Source organism: Narcine bancroftii, chromosome 4, assembly GCF_036971445.1.
Source record: "Narcine bancroftii isolate sNarBan1 chromosome 4, sNarBan1.hap1, whole genome shotgun sequence".
Taxonomy (NCBI): Eukaryota; Metazoa; Chordata; class Chondrichthyes; order Torpediniformes; family Narcinidae; genus Narcine; species Narcine bancroftii.
In genome coordinates, this window is record NC_091472.1 from 218,174,131 (window position 1) to 218,200,071 (window position 25,941).

General features: G+C 36.6%; 1 protein-coding gene across 16 annotated transcripts in view; it reads left to right on the forward strand.

Moving 5' to 3' along the window:
- Positions 1-25,941, forward strand: part of ikzf2 (IKAROS family zinc finger 2) — a 199,189-nt gene that overhangs the window by 101,177 nt on the left and 72,071 nt on the right. For 4 of the 16 annotated variants that reach the window (XM_069933958.1, XM_069933952.1, XM_069933959.1 and 1 more), the window contains 3 exons: positions 2,129-2,183; positions 3,005-3,106; positions 22,206-22,451. In XM_069933958.1, the coding sequence (XP_069790059.1) occupies positions 2,144-2,183; positions 3,005-3,106; positions 22,206-22,451 (388 nt within the window). In that variant the 5' untranslated portion in view covers positions 2,129-2,143. Of the gene's footprint in view, positions 1-105; positions 258-785; positions 921-1,192; positions 1,278-1,539; positions 1,577-2,128; positions 2,184-3,004; positions 3,107-3,226; positions 3,314-21,831; positions 21,955-22,205; positions 22,452-25,941 lie in introns of those variants that run through there. The other 12 variants (XM_069933947.1, XM_069933948.1, XM_069933957.1 and 9 more) reach the window with 9 other exon arrangements.

Sequence of the window (25,941 nt, forward strand, 5' to 3'; positions counted from 1 at the left end):
TTGGCTGGGTTTCTGTGTAGTTGTTATCTTTGGTGTCTCCCTTGCGTTGGCTGGAGTGCCTTTGCACTCTCTAGTCGATCGCCGAGAACCAGAACGGCGCGGTTCGGTTTCTCAGTGTTTGACAAACTCCCATACTACCATGGTGAAGATGGAGGAAGTGGCTGCTGGATTAGCAGCGATTCACATCCAGCAGTTTTCCTCTGTGCAATATTAAAGCGAATGGTGATGGATTTGATTGATCGTACCCTATGACCGAGGTAACCACAGGGCTTGTTTTCTGCATCATTCAGAAATATAAATTTGAGCCATTTGACACAGCGAAGATTTTTTTTCAAAATAAGTACCTGCACATACAGACCTAATGACTTGTTGCAGCTTCAAACAAATCCCACCATATTCATTCGGCGGCTGGAATATGCGTTGATAGCAATCACCCCCATATCTTATGCACCCACCGTTGTTAAGGGATCATTGTACAGTAGATGTGAATGCGTTGGGAGTACAGTGTGATTACTGCCATTGTCACCCATCACACCTTGCTTATTCCGGATTGATGCTCTCACTGCCGAATGGAAACTGATCTTTTGGACTTTTTCATACCTTCGTTAAGAAAGATTATGTCGCAACCGGCTATTTGAACAATCTTGCTAACTTGTCCTGAATCGAAAAGCTTGTTCCTCCCTCTCTCTCTCTCTCTCGCTCTCTCCCTCTCTCCGTCTCTCTCTTTGGTCGATTCCTTAGGAACCGGTGTATCAAGTTTTTTTTAAAATTGCATTGACGAGGCTCTGACCTCTTTCTCTTGACATTCCAGAACATTTTTCCAACACCCATCCCATACCTTGTACGTTTATCCCCATCACCACTGAGAACTGACAGTCGCTTGATTTAGACGGCCCTCGTTCGATCTGTAGGCTAGAAAGGTGGGGTGTTTTAACCCATTTTTGTTGGTGGGACTTTTCTTCCTGTTTGTTGCAGTGTGCCCGACGTTGGTTTTAGCTTTCAGAGGAACTGGGTTCGATTTTTCTTATTTGTTGTACGTGTGTATTCATTTTAGAACAAGTGTGTATCTGGGTTCTATGTAGAGATCGCATTGTTTTACTGTATTTTTCTTTTGTTCGGACTGTAGATTGTCGTAGATTTTTTTTCCACGGGTACTGGAAATGTGACTGTAAATAGTATTCTCTGACTCTAGCATAATACCTGGCAAAAAGAGGAACATAGAATTCACATTCTGCAGGGAAGTAGCTGGAGGCAAGTGGAGAAATGAGCTTATTCCAGTAAGTAACGCAACGTTTCTGGCGTCATGCCTAAAAATATTTTGAGATCAATAGGAATGGATTCTTCCGATTAATTCGCAGGAGTCGTCTTGTGCAGCAGCCTCTTGACATTGGCCTTTCGCCATGCTTCTGAGAACCCCACTCGAAGTTTCACTGAATTAAACCTTCAGGATAACTATAAATAGTATTAATGCACTGGGCATCACAAAATGCTGCATGACGTTTACGTTTTGCAGACCTTTAGTGATTTGCACGTGTCCAATCGTAGATTTAGTGGCGTTTGCTCAAAGATGAGATGAGTGAGTTTGAGTCATTTCAGTTATAAATTATTGCCATCATGTTTGATTTGCAGTAATAGATTAATTTCATTCCAGTAACTGAAAAAAGTTGATATACCTTTTATTATGAATGATAGAAAATTTCACGATCAGGCCAGTGACTAACCTGAATGGGCTGAAGAAATATCAGTCCAGTTCAATGTTTGCTGGTCATTGTGAAAAACTTCAGTCATCTCATTGATCTTTGTAAAGTAATTGCAGGTCATTAACATAATCCATGACAGAATACAACCCGTGACGAAACCTGAACAAAGCTACAGTAATTTGTTACTGATTATGTAAATAGATATTATTTTTATCTGAATAATAATAGCAATTTTTAAAATACCTTTTTAAAAATAAAAACGCTTTTGCCTTCTAGAAGTTATGGTAATATAATACACAGTAGGTGTGGCACGCACACAGTGATTAAGGTTCTCTGCTCACATGTGTCTTTTAATTACCGTTAACACTTTTCTTTGACAGATAAGTCACACACAATGACATTTATGTTGGCAATTTTTTTTGTTGCAGCACAGCACTTTGAATATGGAAACAGAGGCTACCGATGGCCCCATCACTGGTAATGGTGAGTTCCACATTGAAAATTAATATTATTAACCTAAATCACCAACCTTCACGGAATTAGGACTGTAAATCAGCTATTTTCAATCTGTTTACGACTATGGCCTCCTTATTACTCTCCTCAAATTTTACAGACCCCTTTCCCTGTTAAGCGGTCGGGTTTAGTTGGTTTCTTCCATCCTTCTCTCCTACCGACTACATAAAAAAACATAAAATAATTTGTCCATGGCCCCCTTAAATGTAATGTGGCCCCTGTTGAGAATGGCTGGTGTAGATAATAATTAATTGCAGAAAATATTAATTTAATATGCTGCTAATTAATATAGATTTTAACCAATAACCATATGACCATAAGATATAGGAGCAGAAGTAGGCCATTTGGCCTGTCGAGTCTGCTCTGCCATTCCATCATGAGCTGATCCATTCTCCCACACAGACCCACTCCCCAACATTCTCCCCTCAATCTTTGATACCCAGACATTCTGATACCTTTCAATCTCTACCCTAAATACACCCAATGACTTGGCCTCCTCAGCTGCCTGTGGCAGCAAATTCCAGAGGTTCGCTACTCTCTGGCTAAAGAAGTTCCTCCTCATCTCTGTTTAAATGGGTGCCCTTCAATCCTGAAGCAAACTATTAAAATACTTTTCATGCAAGATAAATGTTAGGTACCTCACACACAAAGTAAGTTTTCATTGTGGCTAAAGGAATGTTTAAAGTATCATTCTAATAGACTAATATGTGTTACGTAAAGAAAATTATTTATTAGAAATGGAACAATGCTTCATTGCTTTTGTGTGATGGTTGACGTTTTCATTGGAACAGATAGTGATGACTTCTGTCCCAAAATGGACCATTCAAGGATGATGAACCCCACCACAAGTACACCCAATGGCCAATACAGCTCCCTGAATCACGTGACAAACAGTAAGTATCGTTTTTATACTTGTTTCTCGCTTAGTTTCTGACATAGCTTTATGATCCTGCTGGTTATGTTACCACAGCACGAAACATAATACTCAATTTCTGACCAGAAAGCCTTCAAAAGTTGCTTAATATCTGTGCATATGAATCTACTTCGTGCTTTAAATTATGGAATGTATGGATTTGGAAATGTATGTTTATCTTTGCCAGGTGAGACTTATTTTGATCTTGTTCGGAAATTGCTTCTGTTAGTGTGAGGTTTAATGTGTTTTAGAAATATAGTGAAGAATTTGTTTTTAAAATTACTGCAGTTATTCTTTTTTCATTTTATAAGAAATCCAAATTTTTGATTGTAAATAAAAATTCAGAAAGTAATTTTATTGTTTCATGTGAAATAATTTCAATTTGTTTTGTACATTTTATATTCTGCTTTTGTTTCCACACTATTGTAATTAACTCTAAATCAAAGTCATTACAGTAATTAATAATAATTTCAGAAGCTGGATTAGTTGATGTGTTTTCTGTTTTCATCAGAATGCTGAATTCGGGTAATATAGCTATGTTTTTTTTAAAGAATATTACTAACTGATGAAAATGTATGACAAAAGAATTGCTGGCTACATTGCTCATTGTCAAAGGACGATAGCACAGATTTAATGCAAAATGTATTTTCCATGATGGAAACTGTTTTTCCTTTTTTTATATTTTACCTTTTATATTTTTATTTTACTTCGACTTCAGTTTTAAGAATAATTTATTTTTCGGAGTATGGTGAAAACTTAATGGAAATTATTGCTTCTGTCAAAAATAGGTAGATTTTGACCCATGAAAGGCCTGTACCATTCAAAGTAACAGCCATAGTGTATTTGGATGTGGCCTTGAAGAAAATTAGAATGGAGGAACAAGTTGATTTTCAACATATATTTATAATTTGTTTAAGCTATCTGAAAATGGCAACCAACCACTGACTGCCTATTAATAGTTCCTAATATCATCACTAAGTAGTAATTCCATTCATATGATTCTGTTAATTGTATTGCATTTTGCTTGAGGTTAGTATGGTGAACAGCAAAGCTTTTTGGGATGAAATATTTAAAGAATGTGGAGATTCCCGTTTTCCCTGTTATACATGATTTCTTTAGAAAAGGACATATTAATTTAACATCCTTTATAGTAGTTTTCTTAAAACAGACTTTCTGCTGTACTTCATTATATATTTTCTGTAAATCTCATGGGACAAAATGTGGTGCCATATTTCTACTACAGATGCCAGAACAGAGAGAATCAGGAATGAACTGATTTTTGTTGAAACTGTGATTGTGTTGTCTATTATTTCTATTGATTAGTGTGAGTGGAATTAAGATTGGGAACAGTAATAAGTGTGGTACTACACTATGTAATGTATATGTGTAGAGGTGGTGGGGTGTGGTGGTGGGTAGCAAGGGTGTTGGAATCTGGCCTCAAAAATGATCCCTTTTTATCTTGTGTGTAAGATGACACTTTTGGCTCAAGGCCAAGTATTATTGGAAGAGTGAGGACAGTGCAGACAGGACTGGCAACAAGTTTTCTACAGGAATGGGGTGGAAGAAAGTAGGTTTTCTCAGTCCTGAAGCTTTCATCAAAACAGCAATGTTTAACCATTTGATTGCCATTCTTAAACAATTAGAAATCCGCAATAATTCTTTAAAAATATGTATATTTGTACAAATGAGACCCATCTTTATCAAAAGAAATCCAATGATTTGTTGGTTCAATGAAAACTTTAGCCGTATTTATAATTTTTAACACATTTGATAAGTTGCTTCAACAGAACTTGCATTTGTAATTATTGTCATAAAAACCTATTACTTGAAACAATGACACATAAATGTAAAGAAAATTGCTTTAATACACTGTTAAAGTCAACCCCTCATCCATTTTGGCATCTGTCAGATATTTCCTTAGTTAAACTTTTTGTCTTCTTACTGTGTATTGTACAACATCTTGGGAGCAATAACTTGCATTAAGTAAACAGTTTCACGATCTTGGCTCCAAAGTACTTTCTGTCAATGAAGTGTTTTTTGAAGGAGAGATACCATTGTATAGTAATATTGGAAAAATGACATCTTTTACATCTATCCAAGAAGAAAGGTGTGGCCTTGATTTAACATCACAACCTGAATGTGCTTTGTATGCAAATGTACCAGAAGTCAAAAATTAATAAGCAGTTTTAATGTTTCAAGTGGGGACTTTTTTTTTGTACCAGCATGAGGTCTCTTTCAAACATTAATTTGCCTTTTCATCTTGTCTCAGAATTGACAATGATTGTTTATATAAAATGTTAGACTCTTACCTCTTTTGTATGTACATTGTTGATATGAGTAACTTTCTAGATTTAATTTATAGTAGCAGTGTGCACACTTCTTGCTTTTGTCATGAGCTTTAATGTGTTATTATGGTCAGCACCCAAAAAATCAAAAAGATCAGATTAAATCAAAGAAGCAGGAGGCTAAAAGTTCATAAGGCATGAAGATGTATTGTAAAATGGTGCTGAACAGGCAATCCCATCCAGATTACGCGAGCAGAGTGTGATTTTCACGTACACATTTCATGCAAGCATTTCTGTGCTTTGAGTTCTCCCATTTGCTCATGTTAAAGTATGATTCATATCAGGAATCCTGTGCGCTTGCTGAAACTGAATGACGTCTGCCAGTCCAAAAGGAGTGTTGACAGCCAAATCAATTCTCTGTTGGATGCTACCATTTAGCATAGTTAGCATTGAATCGACCATGATTTCACAGGTGCTAATAAAGGGAACTCTGTTTTACTGATAAAGATGAACAAATCACCAAGATCCAGAGCTTGGGAATTTTCAAGAGCAGAAAAGAAGGTGGCCAGAGAAAGGTATACCTGCATTAATACCCTTGGGACTTGCAATGCCATAATGTTTGTGGTGGAGGTTTAACCAGCAACAAATCCCATCTGACAACAGAATTTGCCAGTCATACCTTGTCTGATCTCATGCCTTAAATGTATAGCTGTGCCACCATGGCAAACTGTATATATGCATACTCTGATAAATTCAGTGATGCTGTCTCACTGGAGAAAATTGCATGGACTGCAGCAGGCAGCTGGATGGACCCCTACCATACTCACAGGCTTAATAATTTGGGGTACAGAGTTCTCATCATGGACTTGGTTGCCCCAGGACTTGAGACCTTTGAAAATGGTATGCTCATATCATCCTCACCTTCCATCTTTCCTTTATGCTTCAAATTCTTTTGCTTCATAATATAGTTTAAGCATGCCTTTATAGCCTGTTCCTTTTTCACCATCATAGAGTGACCCATTTTAATTTCGTGCCCCATTCCCTTTCTGACATGTCTGTCCATGGTATCGTGGCTTGCCCGACTGAGACGACCCGTAACTTGGAGGAACCACACCTCACATCCATCTGGGCACCCTTCAACTGGATGGCATTACCAACGCCTTCTCCAGTTTCCATAAGCCTCCACCGCCGCCACCCCCCATGTTTCCTTTCCTATCATTCTACCCCTTTCTCTTCCCTTTTCCTTCTGTCTCCTTTACCTCAGCTCTGCATTCACAGATCCAAATCCCCCCTTCCCCTAACAATTTTCACCTTTTCTCCTGTCATCTTCCCATATCCAGTGATCACCTTTGTCTATTGATCTGTACTCTTTCCCTGTCTATTTCTTTTATTCAGATGCTGCCTGCTTTTTCCACACCTTAAAGAAGGGCTCAGGCCCAAAACATTGGTAATATATCTTTACCTCTGATGGACCTGCTGACTTCCTCCAGCATTTCTGTAATTTTACTGTATGGTGATAATGATCCTACAGTTATGACATTCTCGCTTCAGAAATGCAAGAAGTCCCATTGTGCAAGGCCCAAGTGACCATGCTATTTGAGTCAGATTAGAGACAAGCTTTTGGTACATCAGTACATCTTCCACTTACTTTCACCAACTTGGATCAAGGCAATTCGCAAACAATATGGTATTTTAGAAGCAGAATGTGCAAATGTTAAGCTTACAGATGTAAAAGCACCGCAGCCAGATCAAGAGGAAATAGCAGCTGGAGAGGAAGTTACACACCAGTTCAGCTGCAGAGACCCTCACAGAGGACTGTAGGCGGACGCTGATGTCCAAGCATTCGGGGATGCTTGAGGCATTGTCTTGCCTGTGCAGGAACCTGTATAAAATGTGATAGATTAAGAAGCCTCGGCTTGTAATCAAGATGTGGTCTCACCAGGGCAAGACTTAGGATCTCATTTGGCAGGTTACCATTTCACAAGACTTTTCCTGTTAACGATTTTCAGAATTGTGGAAGTCTCATAATTTCCTCTTGACATTCAGCATTGTCCATTGTCCAATAAAAGCATCATGGAGTTTGACAGTAACCAAAAATATTACTTGAATCATGCATTTAATGTGTTTATTACATCAAAGTGGAAACTGATGTCCCACAATGAAATGTCAACTCTTCGATTGCAGTCATTTCACTATCCAGAAAGCAAAGTTGTGGAAGATCTTCTCTTCAACTATAAATCCATTTCCAATCCTGCACAGGCTTGCAAGTGGTGATCCGTGGCATATCAACGCTGTTACAGCACCAGTGACACGGATTCGAATCCCACACTGTGCGTAAGGAATTTGTATGTTCTCCCCGTATCTGCATGGATTTCATCCAGGTGCTCCAGTTTCCTCCCACCCTTCAAAACGTACCGGGGTTGTAGATAAATTGGGTGTAATTGTTCAGTGTGAGTGCCAGAAGGACCTGTTACCATTCTGTATGTCTAAATTTGAATTAAATCTAATATTGGTGTAGTGTTTGAAAATAGATGTCACACTATTAATTTCAACAAACGCAGCAGCTCCCATCATATGAGTGCTGGACTGGATGGGGCATCAAGACTGTGATGGGATTCCAGTGATCTATCCTCCAACTAATTGTAAGACATATGATAACACATATAAAGGATATGAATTTGAGTCTATGAAGCACAAATCAGTTGTTTTTGTGATGAATATATTCATGCTACTACCATTTCTGCTCTGAGAATGCAACCAATTCAATAATATCTAGACTGTTCATCACAAAACTGTCCCATTTAAAGCTAGGCCATCTGGGTCTGGGACTACTTGTGGTTGTCCTTCAAACCCACTGCTATATCCTCTGCCACAAGAGAGCAATTATCTGTAGTGTAGATGTAACCTTGTTTATAGAAAGGTCAAAGGGCATGTAGAGAGGCATGGGGGAAGATGGATACACTAAGGGAAGAATATTTCATGAGTTTTCAGGGGAAAAATGACATTGCTTCAATGTTGAACTGCATCAGTGAAATGTCAGGCAGAAGTCCAATGTTTTTAATTATCCTGAGTGAAGCTGCATTAATTGATGCACATGCAAAGCATTTTTCAGGTCTGGAAGGCTGCACAAGCTGAAGCAAATATAGTGTGCTGTTCAGCATTTTCAAGATTGAAGAGAAGTTCTTCCACAACTTTGCTTTCTGGATAGTGAAATGACTTTGCAATCTAAGAGTTGACATTTCATTGTGGGACATCAGTTTCCACTTTGATGTAACAAACTCATTAAGTGCATGATTCAAGCAATATTTTTGGTCACTGTCAAACTCCAACATGTTTTTATTGGACAATGGACAGTGCTGAATGTCAAGAGGAAATTATGAGACTTCCACAATTCTGAAAATCATTAACAGGATCAAGTCTGGTGAAATGGTAGCCTGCCAAATGAGATTCTAAGTCTTGCCCTGATGAGACCACATCTTGATTACACACCAAGGCTTCGTAAAAAAGCCAGGATATATTTACAATTGAGGGAATGAACCAAAAGTTGTCCGGGTTGATTTCTGGGTTGAAAGATTTCTTTTGGGAAAAGAGATTAAACAGTTTGGACCTGCATCCTTTTGGGATGGATGACTGGTGAACTAATTGAAATACAGGAAAATCCTTAAAGGGATTGAAATGGTTTTGTTCTGATGTTTAGAGCCATGGGATACAGTGTTAAAATAAGTGGCTGTCTTCACAGGACAGGGATGAGAAGAAATATGTACAAATAGAATGATGAAGAATTTGAATTCACTTCCTTTTTTTTAAACTTTATTTATTCGTTCAAAAAACAAATAATATATGACATATACAACAATTAACCATAAACATGAACGTTATTTTTATATAATATAAAAAAGGAGAAAAGAACCCCCCCCCCCCGCTTCAGCCAACTCTACTAAGGAGAGCCATAAAGAAAGAAAAAAGAAAATTTATTAAAGAAAAATTAAATATACATATTAAGATCTAATCAATGTAAATTGAAATGTAAATATTCTGAATATAACGACCATTTATTAATTAAAAAATTATAATTATCACGCAAAACATACGTAATTTTTTCCATTATTAAACAATATTTCATCTTATTATGCCATCTATTAATATCAATCATATTTGTATCTTTCCACGTACTAGCAATACATTTTTTCGCTACGGATAAAACTAAATATACAAAAGCAAGCTAGAACTGTTCTAATCCCAAACCTTTCAAAGGTTGCAAACTACCCAATAAAAATACTGTTGGATCTAAAACTATTTTAATCTTATACAGATATTCTAAAAACAATTGAATTTTCTTCCAAAAAGATTGTATATGTATACATGACCAAACGGCATGAAAAAAATGTTCCAACCGTATCACCACATCTTGAATTCACTTCCTGACAGAGCTTTGGAAGCATGATTCCTTGGTCAAATGATGATAGATTTTGTGAATCCAGAGAAATGGGCATAAATGCAGAATAGGATAGTGCTTAATGTAAAAAAAAAAATCCACTCGTTTCATTGAATTCGGGAGCAAGCCCAAGAGGCCAAATGCTTTTTCTTATGTTCTTAATTGAGCTGCCTCTCTGCATATATTGTGATCAAGTAGAGAGGACTCCTCATCAATTGTCAGATTTTAATGCCTGTCCTGATATCACATCTAGATGAATGTGGCTGCTAGCTTCTTAGTTCTGGTTCCCCACACCTTCCTATTCTGGTATACGTTGTGCAAGGTCAGTGCTGTCATTATAAGCTGGAATAGGTAGGACACAAAAAGTTTATAATGTACCATGGGTCCATCTCCGGAGATAATTTCAGCAGGGCACTCAGTAGCCTTGCCAGCAAGACTCTTCATGAGGACACTTGTAATACTTTTTTTCAAAATGCTGCTCGTGATCTTGTATTTTCAAGAATTTTTTTGTGGATGATCTCAGGGTGACTGTATGTGCTGCGAATGATAAGACTATAGAGCTCGTGCAGAGCTCTGGGTTCATTTAAAAACCTTTGTAAGAACATAGGTTCTTAGCTGGAATGGGCTGTTTGGCCTTTTGTGCCTGCACTACTATGGTTAACCTTCAGTGCCATTTCCTTTACTAACCAGCTATCCTGTAATTTCTTCATGTCTAAGAATCTATTGACATTTTCTGACTCTTGGGGAAGGCCCAATTCTGGAAAATGAACATGTTCATAACTTCTGCTGATCTCTCTTCAAAGAGAGAAGATAAATTCTATTTCACTTGAGTGGAACATTTACCTGACACCACAGATGTAGCACTAAGATGCACACTGTTAGACGTTTGATAATCCCCCCCCCCCCTTGTTCATTTCAGCAGCTTGATGTTTTAGTGTATCACAGGCATGAAAGCCATTAGTTCCAGAAGGTCACCTAAAAATCAATTATACAGAACTTAAAAAGAATTATTGTGGTACTGAATTTCTAGCCCCTGGAATTTCTTGTGATATGTGTGTAAAATGCCTTGATGTTACACTGATGTTGGGCATAATGTTTACTACTGTTCGTAAATGCTTGAAGTGTGCAATTTTTTTAACAGCATGGAGGCGTAGAGTTGGCAGTTTGTTGCACAAAAATGTCCTTAGGCTTGGTGGACTTGAATCTTAAAGAGAATCTGCAGAGGCAGGGATGTTTCCCAATTAAGTGTAGGAAACTTAAAGGGGAATCTTATAGAGGTTAATATCATGGGGGTATAGATAAATAGTCAGAGCCTTTTTCCCAGGGTTGGCGAAATCTAAAAATAGATGGTATAGATTTAAAGTGAGGGAAAGACTTAAGAGACCTGATGGGCACCTTCTTCACACTAAGGGAAGTGGTAATGTGGAACAATATGCCAGAGGAAATGTTAGAAGCAGGACAATTTTAATGTTCAAAAGATATTTGAACAGGTATATGGATTGGAAAGGTATAGCTGAATCCATGAAAACAGGACTAGCTTGGTCAGCATGGTCAAATCAGGTGACGGGCCTGTTTCTGTGTTGTTGAACTGTATGACTCCACATAGCCAGCACTCATTCTCTGTGGGGAAAACCCTGCTCCTCACTCACACTTGAAGTTTTTCCCCTCTCACAATAAACCCATAGCTTTTGACAAATTTCCCTCTCTTCTCCCCCCCCCTCCCCCCCCCCCCACTGTGGGAAAAAGAATGTGACTCTCCACCCTATCTTCACCCCTCATCATTTTATAAAGCTGCATAATGTTACACCTCATCCCCTACATCCCAGAAAAAAACTCAATCCAGCCTAACCAATGCAATGCACAAAAGTTCTGAAGAAACTCAACAGGTGGTCTTGCATCCTCTGCAGGAAGTAAAGGGTAACCAACATTTCGAGTTCGGGTAAGTGCCACCTGCATTCTCATCCAATCCAGCAGGGAACTGAGCAACAATCCCTGTGGAACACCACTGGTCTTAGGCCTCTGATCTGAAAAGCAATCCTCCACTACCACCCTCTGTCTCTGTCTGCTCAATTTTGTACCTAATTGGTTAGCTGAACCTGGATCTTGTATGTTCGAACTCTCTGGATCAGCCTACCCATGTGAGAACTTGTAAAAGGCCTTGCTGAAGTCCACGAAAGCATTGTCTGCCACCCTGTCCTCCTCAGTCCTCTTGGTCACTCCTCAAAAAAACCCTCAATCTTGTGAGTTATGATTTTCAATGCAGAAAACTATGCTGTTTATCCCCAATCAGTCCTTGCCTTTACAAATGAAAATAAATGACTGATATGTGGCTTACTGGCCTGTAGATCCATGGCTTCTCCTTACATTCCTTGTCAAATAAATGCAAAACATTCGCAATCCTCGAATCCTCTGGAACCTCACCCACAGAACAAGCGAAAACCTGTTGTATGTAAATTGATTTCATAAAAATTGAAGCTAACGTAAAATTAATTTATTGTCTTCATCCAATTGTGTTGAGAAAATAGCAGTGGCCTTTGTTGTGAACTTAAACAAGGAAGTTTTCAGATGTTGGGGTTGAATGCAATGCTCAGCAGGTTACACAACCTTCATAAGAAATAAAGGGTAACCAACAATTAGAGCCTAGACCCTTCATCAAGTATAAGCAAAAACAGGCAGGCATCTGACTAAAAAATGTAGGGGGAGGGTGGGAGGCGATGAGGAGAGGAGAAGAGGGAGGAAGAAATAGCAGGAGGATCATAGGCTAACAGGTGAGGTCATAAGTGGATACAGGTGGGAGGACAAAAGAGAAAAATGCTGAGAAGTGATGGGGAGAGGGTCGATCTATGAGAGGAGTTGGAAGAGAAAGGGGTGAGATGGGAAAGTGAAGGATAAGGAAAGAGAGGGATGAGGGAGGAGGTTAACGGATATAGGAAGCTAATGTTAATGTGTCTGCTTGCAGACTGTCTGGAATATAAGATGTTGCTCCTCCAATTTTCAGGTAGCCTCAGTTTGGCAGTGCATGAGGTCCTGGTGTGGAGAATTGAAATGGTTGAGAGTAGAAGAAATTTGATATATTAAGTTATAATCACTTCAAAAGTTTAATTTAGAACTATTTTTTTGCCATCTTATCAAGGACAATTAGGAATGGATAATAAATGTACACGTTTGAAAAATGAGAAGAGAAAATTTCTACATAAGTGTGTCAGCATCATCACATACAAACTAAACATTAATTTTTCTAAAGGAAAATATCATGAAAGTTAATCTTTTATATGCTGATGGCATTTTATTGATAGCAGCTTTTCTATTTAATTTAACACATCAAACTGCCTTGGTGGCAATGGAATTCACCATTTTTCCAGATTATTACCTGTTGCTTGTCCTGAGTTTTACTGTATTCACAATAGTCCATTGATGTGAGTTTCAGAAATGATCCAGAAGTATATTGTGTGTATTCAGAAGCCACACTTTGTAAAGGATGGCAAAATTTTCAAAGGGAAATGGAACTTACTAGTATGTGACTTCGCAGTTATACAGTGACTGGAAAAAATGGGTTGTTAAACTATATGAAACACATCAATCTCACCTACAATCTATTGTGGAATTGATGAGCCACATTACTTCTTAAAAAAGGTGAATCAAGTAAATGATTCAAATCATTGTTGCTTATTATTGAAGATTTTGCATTTCATATTTGTGTGTATTCATAGCAATCTTCTGTAAAAGGTAACATTTTACTTTTCTAGAATGAGATGTCAGGTAGAAGTTACATTTCCTTTTATTAGGTTAATTTGTTGAGATGTTGATAGTTCAGAATTTCTTTTATAAAATTGTTTTCACATTTTAATTAAATGCTCAAGGAACTAATTTTAAAAATCAGCAAATATTTATGATTTTTACTTTTTTAAAAAAAGGGTAAAAGTCTTTTTTCTTCCATACATTCATTTTGGATGTAAGATTTGATAAGATGTTTGTTGAATCTGGGACATTGCCAAATTTATGCAGGTGTTACATAAGCACAATGAAAAATTTGTTTAATGTCACGTTGCTGTCTTTGGAGCTGTTTACATATTTGGCTGCCATATTTCCTCTGTTGCAAGCAAATAAAGTTGGGGAAAGAACTCTTTATATGTCTGAGAAAGATGCTGTGCAGGTGCAAGTCTTTTTTTTTTCTTTTTGTTAGTTATTTTAATAACTCAGAAGTGGAGTTTCGCTCTCAAATCCCAAATGGCATTTGAAACATTCCAACTTAATTGCCATCGATAGCATACCAACTTATACAAAACATGTATTTGGTTAAAATTATGAAACTATGGGGATGAACTCTTACAAAATTGTGCTCCTCACATTAGGTAACTGTAATTCCACATATTGGATTTTGTCACAAAGTTCAGATGATATATATTTACCAATGGTGGGGGGGGAAAAAAAACACAACAGGCTTCTCAAGCTGTTCCTCTGAATATGCTACTTTCACATTCCTTATACTTTGCAAGTGGACTTTCACTTTGGAGTGGTAGGTTTAATAAACAGTTGTGTTATCTAGTTAAGAAGTAATATTAGCAATTTCTTTCCAATCTTCCAAAAGGAATTGAAGAAATTTCACAAAATTATGGAAGTCCATATCATTACAACTTACAAGTAATCTCTCCCAGAACTGTAATTGTCTTAAGGAACTTGCTTTACCTCCACTAATGCTGTAAGGAAAGGAATGTCTTGTCATATCACTTGATTTCATTGGATCTGACTAGTCATGATGGGATTCGTAAAATTTTGAAAACTAGATTTTATCTTTTGTAGAGCAACTCAGCAGATCAACTGACTTTTTTTAATGATTTAGACATAGAGCAGATTAATAAGCCCTTTCAGCTCACGAGTCCTTGCCGCCCAATTGCACTCCATTGACCTTGCTACATTTTGAACGGTGGGAGGAAACCAGAGGCCCCAAGGAAAACCCACACAAACACGGGAGAACGTACAAACTTATTACATCAGCATGGAACACGAGTCTCGGTCCCAATTGTTGGCACTGTAACAACATGGCGCTAACCACTACACTAACTGTACCACCCACGTTTCTTTTGGAGTAGAGAGAAAGTATGATATTCTGTGTTGTGCATCTAACAATATTCAATTTAAAAAAACTATGCTTAACCTTAATTAGTGCCACTTAACGGAAGCTCAAGCGCAGATCTCACTGCTCCAACTTGTAAACAAATTAGCTTCTGAAGTAAGGACATGGAACATTGGGATTACTACATCCTTAGGTTGTTGGGCTGTTGTGTTCATTCTTTGCCCAAGACAACAATATGAAATACTTGCAGAGTCATCACCTGGAGTGAAGAAAAAGAAACACAATTAACAAATGCTATTTATATATGTCTTCTACTGGAATCAAAAATGTTTACTCATTGCCAGATGCAAGCATTACCTTGAACTTGGCTTTGCATTTTCAAATGGAATTATTTTCTAATTAGAGAGTTAACTCTTGATTACAAATGCAAATATTTTGAAGTAGCAATTATTCCATAAGTGCTCCCCCACCCCCACTCTGGGGGCTACAGACCAAATCAAAATCATAAAATATTGGAATTTTTCTTTATGTAGTCAGTAGGAGAGAAGTGCAAATGAAACCAACTAAAATACTGCGTCACAGGGAAGGAGCCCATAAAATTTGAGCCTAAGAAGAGGTTGGGAATGGCTGCTTTAAAGAAAGGGTTTCAATTGATAGGACATTGTAATAATCAGGACTAATCTGAATAAAACTTGCTGCTTGACAAAGAACAATACTAGTGGACTTAAATATACATTGTGAAATTTAATAAAACTTTCCTAAATTGTGGCCTAACACCAACATTGATTTGTTTTCATCTCAAGCTTGTGTATTGTGTGAATAATTGATCTATACCATCTATACCCATGTAATACAGGTGCCTAACCTTTAATCCGGGATCGTCGGGACAGTACACCTACCATTGTTTGGAATCTTCTGGATTTCAGAATAATTTTAAAATGGCGATCCCTTTAAGCAAATGCGAAATGCGATGTTTCAAATTCGCACAAAACAGGAGGTGCAGGGTGTTAAATGAATTTAGATAAATAAAGACCATAAAATACCATGATATCTCTAGCATGTTTTTTTACTTTAAACTGGCTGCCTGTCCATTGGAACACTCGCTGCCTTGAATGACACAGGTACTGACCACAATCAAAAGTGGTATGCATGTGATAGTCAATCCTCTAAATTTTACCCTAAAAATTGGTCCACAAAATTTGACTATTACATGAGTATATACAGTAATTGAAGCTTATGGAAAATTTTACAGGTAATGTAGGCCAATTTAGTTCAACATATTTCAGCAGGAGAGATGTAAAATGTCCTTATGGAAAGTGTTTGTTTTTCAGTCATTTACTGATAATTTTTACTTTTTTTTTCTTTTTGTAATATATATGGAGGTCATTCATCCTATCATATCCATGCCATCCCTCAATATTGCTGATCACCTCTTCATTTCCCTGTAATCCTGCAACTTATTCCCTCTCACATCACCATTTTGATTCATTTGACAATTATTCCATGAGCAGTCTACCATAGTCCATGACTTCAACATGCAAAGCCCATACCGACAGGTCTTTGGTCACTGTTAAACTTGAAGCCCTGATGCACAATGTACCATTGTTCCTCTGTATTTTGAAGGTAAATTGTATTTAGATTGTATTAGAAATAACCATAAATCATAGCCCTTTGAAGCCTGGTTTCATTGCTTCAAATGTACTTCCCATAACTAAATGAAAGATCTCTTGTTAGATTTTAACGATGTTCACTTTTATCTCAAATGTTTTTAAGAATCATAGATTCTATTTAAATACATTGTATTTCTGAATTCTTCAGTAAGATTGCTGCAATATAGCAATACAAGTTGATACAATGCATAGAATTTACAGCTCAAAAGCAAGTTATTCAATCAACAGGCTCTGCCAATCTTTATGCCACACAATACTTTCTCTCATTTTCATTTGTCTTGCCATCAATTTACTATACAGTAAAATCCCTGGTATCTGGCACCTATGGGAATTGATAGATGTGGGATAAGTATGTTTTCCAGTTGCTTGAGACTTGTTCTTGCAATGCCTAACTAATACACCTACCTGAAGAATAAACAGTTTAAAAGACAAACTACACTTGCAGTAATATATAAACTTTAAAACATTTTACTTTATTTTTCAGTCACATTCTTTGCAAACATTTAATCGTCACTGCATCTGCAGGTTACTCCCTTTCCACCAAGCCACCTGAAAGATGATCAATAACATTATAGATGATTAAACCCGCCTCCCCCATTTACAGATAAAGCCTCTAACCAGGGCGACTCTTACTAAGCAGGGATAAGGAGATATTTTAAGAGAATCACCCCAATGGTGAGAGGCATCAACCAGCTCTTCATCCTGGGTGACGCCTTTGCTGTTTCACACAACTTGATTAAAACAGCTCCTACGATCAAAGCACGACCAAGGCTGCATATTTGCTCCCATCTTCAATAAAGGTTTATGTGTTACTTCAAAGAGCATTTACTTTTACAATTTTAAACATATATTTTTCCTGTTATTTTATTCTTATTTATTTTAATTTTAAAATTTATTTTCCTCGATTTTATTTTGCCAGTTACTTGAGGCTGCTGGTTGCTTGAATTCTGGACACCAGGGGTTTTAGTGTATCTCTTTATGTATATCCAGCTTTCCTTTCGATTTCTCTATATTCATTCATCTTAAAATCACACTGTTAGTCATTTCATTTTTGAGGTAATCTTTCATTCCTTATTTTAAGATGTGTCCTCTTAAATAATTGGGTTTATCAATGAAATGCAATATCCCAAGTGTTCATAATTTTATCTTCCTGCTGACCATTTTCAATAATTTTAATAATATTGAAATTTCACATCCAAAAATACAGATTACATATGAATATATGTTAAAATTCAGAAAGATACATTGCACTTAAATTATATGATTTCATCCAAGGTACTCTACATTTTAATCAAACAGATTATATTGTATTGATATTATATTATTTTATTATTTTAAAAAAAGAAAATATAAACCCACTACCAAGAAAGAAGTTGTTTGGCCAAAAGAAAAGGAAGCCAGAATTCTTATCAGAGTGATAAATTACATTATTAGTCAACATTTCTACCTTCATAACAAATCAAAGATTATAAAAGTAATTTAAAAAGGGTCCCCACAGTGTTTGAAAATGTAAGTTCAAATTGGAAATTGTGTATCTAATCTTCTCTAAGTTTAAGCATGACATCACATCACCATTAGGCATGATTAGGCAGGGTAATATCCCTCCATCTGAGCAACACTATCCGCCCAGTCATAAGAGAAATAAAATCAAATACATGTCATTTTTATATCCTAATGTGAGTTTGTACCAGCAATGAATATAAAACTTGAGACAATTTACTTTAATGATTGACATAATAGGACTTTTTTTTTGTTGGTGGATGGTAGAGGTGTTTAGAGCCTATGAGTTCATTTGAGAGGATAACAATTTGACCTCAATTGAGACTGGTTGTGTTGAGTATCCTTTTATTGACATGTTTCACCTTTTGTCTTTTGATTGTCTGAATGGGAGAAAAGAAAAAAAGAAAAATAGTTATCAGATTAACCTTTTGATGACTTGTAAAGTTTACTCTTAATGGTTTGGCTTTCAGTAGTTCTGTGGGTTAGAATACATTTATCACAAATTGTTTTTCTGATTTGCAAGTACAACTATTCCAACTTTCAACTAATATTTTCATGTATATTTCTCATACAGTATTTTTCTGAAGTATTGAAGGAGGGTATTTGCCCCATTGTCTCTATGTCAGCTCTCAGGGTCATAAAGAAGTACAGCACAAAAACAAGCATACTATGTCTATGCCATCCATAAAGTATTTGTCAGTATTAATTCAATTTGCTAGCACTTGATCAGTTGTCAACTGTGCTGAGACTATTTAAATGTTCATCCAGATGTTCTTGAAAATGCTGTGAGAATACCTGTCTCCACCATCTTCTCAGGCAGGGTGTTCCAGACTTCAGCCACGAAGGGTAGAATTAATTATTCCTCAGATCCTCTTTTTTTCTCACTTTAAACATACGCTCTCTTGTCTGAGACATTTCTGCCATGGAGAAGTTTCTTAACATCTCTCCTATCAATGCCTCTCACAATTTTAATACCTCTAGCAGATCTTTTCTCAGCCTCCTCTGCTCCAAGGTAAACCAGCCCAATTCATCCTATCTTTCCTCATAACCAAAATGTTCCACTCTGATATAGCTCCTCTGCGTACTCTCAAACATTTTCATCAGTCTCATCCCCCCACTTCCCTATAATTCTCTCACCTGCCCATGAACTACTTTTATTTGTCCTACTACCCTGCTCACAAGAGATAATTTACATCAGCCCATTAACCTGTCAATGTGTTTTTGGGAACCTACATGTTTTAGGGAAAATGCCCAAACTCCACAAGACAACAGTGGGCAGAACCAAACCTACATTGGTAGAGCATCGTGTGTCACCAGCAATAACTACTGCACCTATTGTGGTGCTATAATGAAAAAATCAAAGTTCAGATTTATCCCAGGGTACATCTTCTTTGGTATCATTATTTATACTGCTCTATGAATTGCATATTTTTTCAAATTTCTGTTCTCATTGAATAAATACACAGAAGTGCTAGAAAAACTCAGCAGGTCCTGCAGCGCCCAGAGGAAGCAAAGATATGTAGCCAAAGTTATGGGCCTGAGCCCTTCGTCAAGGTATAAGCAAATGACAAGTAGGCTGCTTTTTATTAAGGAGCCTGTCTGTTTTTGGCTAATATCTTGACCAAGGGCTCAGGCCCAAAACGTTGGCCATATATCTTTACCTCCTATGGATGCTGCGGTACCTGCTGAGTTTCTACAGCACTTTTATGTATTAATCATAGCATCTGCAGACTTTCTTATTTCACTCTGTTCTCATTATTAATTATTATTAATTTGCACTTGCATTATTTATGGTCATTTTACCAAACCAAAGATATGACTGAGTGAAAATGTATTCATGTTGTACGTTTTGTTATCTAAGCAGATTACAGAGTACTTATGAAGTATAACAGCTTGGATAAGTGTGATGGGAAATTTGCACAACAAAATCATATAACACTATAAACAATGAGTGTCCAGGCAATCTAGACTTTGTGGTGATGTTTGAAAGCTACATGTTATCTGTCTGAGAGGCAACATGACTTTAGTTTCTTGTCTTAGATGAAAAATAAAGCCAATCATCAAGAATCAGTCAAATTCAAGGGTATTATCATCTGACTATGCATATATAACCAGACAAAACTGCATATCTCCAGACCAGTCAAGTCAACTGGAATGATTCCAAAATGAAAAAGGATTCCATTAAATCAAAGCTGTAGAATGGATTTGCACTTGCATTTAAATATTCCTTGTTTATCGACTTTAAAAAATATAATTCACCTCATTTTTATATTCACTGTCATGGTGACCGTGGTATTTTCACATTTTACTGCTTGTGGAACAAAAGTTAGTTTCGTCTTTATGGGGAAAATTTCTGAACTAATCATCAGTTCAAAAGTATCTGAAGACTGAAATAAATAAATTTGAGGCATTTCGTTGGAATTTAGAAGCACTGTGGATATTCAGTTCATCTAGAAGAAAAATCAAACTTTTTTAAACAATATTATTTCATTTCAATTATTTCATAATTCTACCGTTAAATCTGTCATGTGCTTTAAATCCATTTTTTGCATTGTGATGCAGCAGAAAATAAAAGGAAACCAGCCTTAACTTATTTGACAAATCCAGAACTTAAAATCTAATCTATTTTGTTCAGGAACCACAATGTGCTTCTGGTCATAATTCAGTGATCTTTTTAAATGGAGCTCACACATTGAATCTAGCAAGTGGCTTGGAATGGAAGTATGTTTTTATAATTAATTAAAATAAAATAAATACAAAGCTTCACTAAGTAAAGTTTATTCTGTTGTCTATCCTTTAATTTTTAAAATATTTTTATTAATTTTCACAAATAAGAATGGATGTACAAAGTATTTATGGAATGCATAATTTGAATGACAAATTAGAAAACTCACCAAACTATAAAACACATATATTGCAACATAATACAAAATTGCATCAAAAATAATTTTTTTTTAAAAATCGCATACAGAATGTTTCTGAATGCCATCCCCTAACCCAAGGTGTATGACTAAGGAAAAAATGTACTTGGATTGTGAAATAAAATGGAAAATATTGTCCTTACATTTTTGAATTTTCTGCACACCATGCAGCTCTCAAAGTTCAATACTAAAAGATCAGACCAGAGAGTGATTAAGAATGAACTGTAAGATTACTTCAACAGGAGAAAGGAAGGGTCTATTGTTAAATCCCCATGATATAGGGGAGGAGATGTTATTCATATCTTGATAAACGTAGGAGTTCAAACATTGAAGTTTTTATACACAATAGGAACTCCTGAATTATTGCTGCATGTCTTTCTGTAGCTTAAAGAACCAACTGAGAAGAGTTGAACAGGGAACTAGCCTTAGATACCTTTGACGCAGAGGACTGATTTTATTTGAAACAACCACTCTTTCAGCTCTGTATGGGTCGAATAGATCCTTAAAGTACCAAGTTCTCAAGTTAAAGACAGTAGATAAGTATCTTTATTCTGCTTGGAGTGTAGTGAGCATTATAAAGAGAAAAGGTGATTTTTTTTTAACTTGTTGCAAAATTATTGACACTGATGAAATGCAATCGAAACCTTGTAAATCCAAAGATAAATTGAACAGGTTTGCAAAATCAGAAGTCTCTTTCATGGCATGTGTGAAGAAAAAAAAACATTATTTATGTTTTTTTAGTGGGATGAACAAAGATCTTTATCAGAGTACATGGGGGAAATGGGCTGGCTGCTTGTGTTGTTGCAAGTACCAAGAACTTCACTCCAGAAATGGCATTCCGCTGAGATATGCACCAAGAGCTGTCCCAGACAGTGGGTACAGGAAACTGCACACCACAATATCTACAAAAACAAATGGCTAGCACTACCTCAGTGACACACAGGTAATAAAAGAACAATGGTTGAAAAACATAATGCAAATGCTGTGCTTGTACTTAATGACAGTTCCTTATGGTTAATAATTTCTGTTTGCAACACTTATGTTGACCATTTGTCACCTTTCTGTGCTTACTATTTGGTTGTCAACCACATGTATATAGGAAGAAGGCCTGGAATAAGGAAAGTTTATGACTTTTTCTTCAGCTTTGAACATGATCACATTTTTAGTCTGAACTTATCTTTTTTGCTTCTGCAGAAAACTCCATCAAGATAGAGATGCACAGTGATGAGGATGATGGAAAGGGTTTTAAACCGATGGACCAGGCTAGAACCATGGAGGAATCTGTGGTGGCAAGCAACGGAATGACTGAAAACAACCAAGGGCAGGAGATACAAGCGGATGGAGGGATACGACTTCCGAATGGTAAACTGAAGTGTGACATCTGTGGGATGGTTTGCATTGGGCCCAATGTTCTAATGGTACATAAACGGAGCCACACTGGTAAGCAGCTAAAGAAAAGTTGATCGTACACTAGATAAGAAATGTGTACTTCAAAAGGAAGAAAATTGTGGTCCACTTTTAGCTTTAGATAAATTTTTCCAACAGTTACATTTAAAAGTATCACCAGTGTGGTACAATAAAGTAGAAATTGTGAGTAAATAGATTTTTGTAACATTTTAAAGTTGCAAAACTCTTGTATGTTGACATAATTAAGATTATTATCTAGCATTTTCAACAGCTCTACATTAAGTTTTCTGTAAAACAGACTTAGCATGCCAAACCTAAGTGAATTTTGCTGCCTTGGAAATTGCAACAGTGATAGTTATCAACCAAAGATTATACAGAATCTAGAATCCCCAGGTCACCAACTGTATTAATCCATTGTTTTCCTGTTTTACAAAATGTACGAGTCTTGGGTTAAAAAAATATTGCTACTAAAATGTTCTGGATAAGTAGTGTTGATAAACTATGGAAAATATACTGAAATCAGAGTCTAAAATTACGGAGTAGACCTTGTTAGTGTGAAATACTAATTCTATCAACTTTTACAGAGATATTATCTTTTTTTTAAACACCAACTATAAATGTTTGAGAGATTGTTGCAGTCTGCAATTTATTCAGTTGCTTAAACTTGCAATGCCTAGATTTTAACATAATTAGCATTGCACAGATGCTAGCAATATTGATATACTGTAAATGCATGCATTTTTTAAAAATTATAGAAATATTATTTGACAATGAGACTTCAAAAGTAGTGATGTCAAGGGATCCTTTGATGAGAGGGACTGTTTGCAATGCAGCAGTGGTTCTCAACCTTTTTCTTTCTACTCACATACCACTTTAAGTAATCCCTATGCCATCGGTGCTCTGTGCTTAGTAAGGGATTGCTTAAGGTGGGATGTGGGTGGAAAGAAAAATGTTGAAGATCACTGTTTTAATCGTACCTCTTTGACTCGTTCTGTGCATGGTTTCATAACTCCAAAGGAAATGGGCCAATGACAATTTTTCTCAAGCAAAATATTTTAGTAACAATTGGGTCTAGGGCAGTGATTCTCAACCTTCCCACTCACATCCCACCTTAAGCAATTCCTTACTAATCACAGAGCACCGATGGCGTAAGGATTACTTAAAGTGGGATATGAGTGGGAAGAAAAAGGTTGAGACCCACTGTATTACAGTAATATAATTGTCGACTGTAAATTTCTTACCCTTGAAGCCTGATGCTAGTAGTTGGCTAGGAATTGCCAGTGAAGTCATCATATCCTGACCTCCACATATGTATATTCAGTGTGGAAGTCAAGGAATATCAGGTGCTGATGCATCTCAGAATCACAATTTATTGTTATCAACAAGTCACGGAATTCAGGCTTTGCTGCAGCATCACAGTTCAAACATTCATATTAATAAACCATCTTACAACAATAATATAAAAAATAACAATAATACTGCAGGAAAAGGAAGGCAGTGCCTTTGGTTCATTGATCATTCAGGAATCTGATGGCAGCGGGGAAGAAGCTACCCTTGTGCGGCTGAGTGCTCATCTTTAGGCTCCTGGACCTTTTCCCCAATGGTGGAAGAGTGAAGAGGGCACAGCCTGGGTGGTGGTGTGGGTCTTTGAGGATAGAAGGTGCTTTTTTTTAAGACACCATCTCATGTAGACGTCCATGGAGTGAAGTCGGGTGCCTGTGATTTTAATTCCCCTCTGGAATTTTTTCGTGTCCTGAGATTTGGCACCTCCATACCAGACAGGGATGCAACCAGCCAGTCTTCTCTCCACAGAACACCTGTAGAAGTTTTCGAGAGTCTTTGGTGACGTACTTAATCTCCTCATGAAGTATAGGTGCGGATATCTAATATCCTTCTCTCATTGGATTCAGTTGGATGGGAAAGGATACTCACATCCTGTGCTGAGGTCTGGTTAGATCTGATACTTCTACTTTACACCAACATATGTAACACAGTGATTCATTCACTGCAGAAGTTTAGATATTTAAATTGTCTTTATTCTTTTTCATATTAACATTTTAATTAATATTTATACATTTTAAACTATGAAATTATCAGTATTAACAAAATGTTGAAAATATGTTTTTCATATCTAAAGGTGCAAACCAAAATTGCCACAACGTTTTCGGGGAAACACTTCAACAATTTCTCAGACAATTTCTCTTCTTGTCTTTCTTTCTCAGCCACACTCTCTACTGTGTTTTTAGTTGGGCAACAGACTAAATAATTCTTCATGGTCTGACTTCCATGCATAGGATGCCTGAAAATAAATGGTATTTTAGGTTAGAATTTGAATGTTGTTTGTATGGTTGATGAGCAGTATTAAGTCATCGGCTCATTGAATTTAAGACACTAACAACAATTTGTCAACTCGATCTTTCTGATCTTGTTCCTTGGGCTTTCTTTGCATGCTCTTTATCGTCCTTTCCAATCATTTTGCTGGTTCCCTTTTAAATTATGTTAGAGACAATGCCTTATTTCAGTCAGTGCTCCAGTAACTTTCTTTGGGATTTATAAATTCTTCCCACACTTTAATTTTATCTCTATGCAATATGAAAAATTATGAAATAGAAGAAAACCACAGTATTTTAGGAAACATAAATTGGTATAAGGGGCATAAACAGGAAAAATAATTTATTCAGAAAAATCATACTGCGTTGGCACCATAAGATAAAGTTGGGCCCAATGCCTTTCACATTTTGTTTAATTCCATTTCAAATCACTGAAATTATGCCTGTTAGCCAGATACCCTGTATAATCTTTTCCAAGACTATTGTATTGATAGCTTAGTTTTGGTAAATATTTTTATCTGACATGAACAAATTTTTGATCTTTTCTGACATGCCCTTTGAGATGAATTTATGATTTTCAGGATTCGTGATGAGCGAATGATTTTTCTTATTTTGAATTTTATGATGAAAATTTATCCAAGATTTGCTGATGTGCATAATATTACATGCTGTTGGTTTCAATATGGACAGTGTTGCTAAGAATATTTTAATAATGAAAGGAAAGGATGTAAATATTTTCCAGAATAATGTCTTGCAAGCTCAGGAAAATTAGGTGAGCATGCTGTTCTCTATGGAAATTTGATGGCATCTGAAATTGAGATCCTAGTGGCAGGATTGTGCTTATTTGGGAGATACAGGCAGGTGCTGAAGACTAGATCTAACTCATTCCACTTAAGGCATTCCGTGTTTCTTCAGCAGGATGCCCTCACTGTCTAAATTGTATTGGAAAATATTGACAAATGTCTCTAATGACCAGAGGAGATGCATTATGCAAGTTCTCCTATAGAGTCTTTGAGTGTATTCTTCTGGCTGTCAATGGAAAGGGAATGATCCTGTTGTATGAATTTAGGCTACACTGCCATTACCATAGGAAAAGATTTCTGAGAGGTCAGTGCGTAGATTCTTCGCACACTTTAATTTTATCTCTATGTAATATGAAAAATTATGAAATAGAAGAAAACCACAGTATTTTA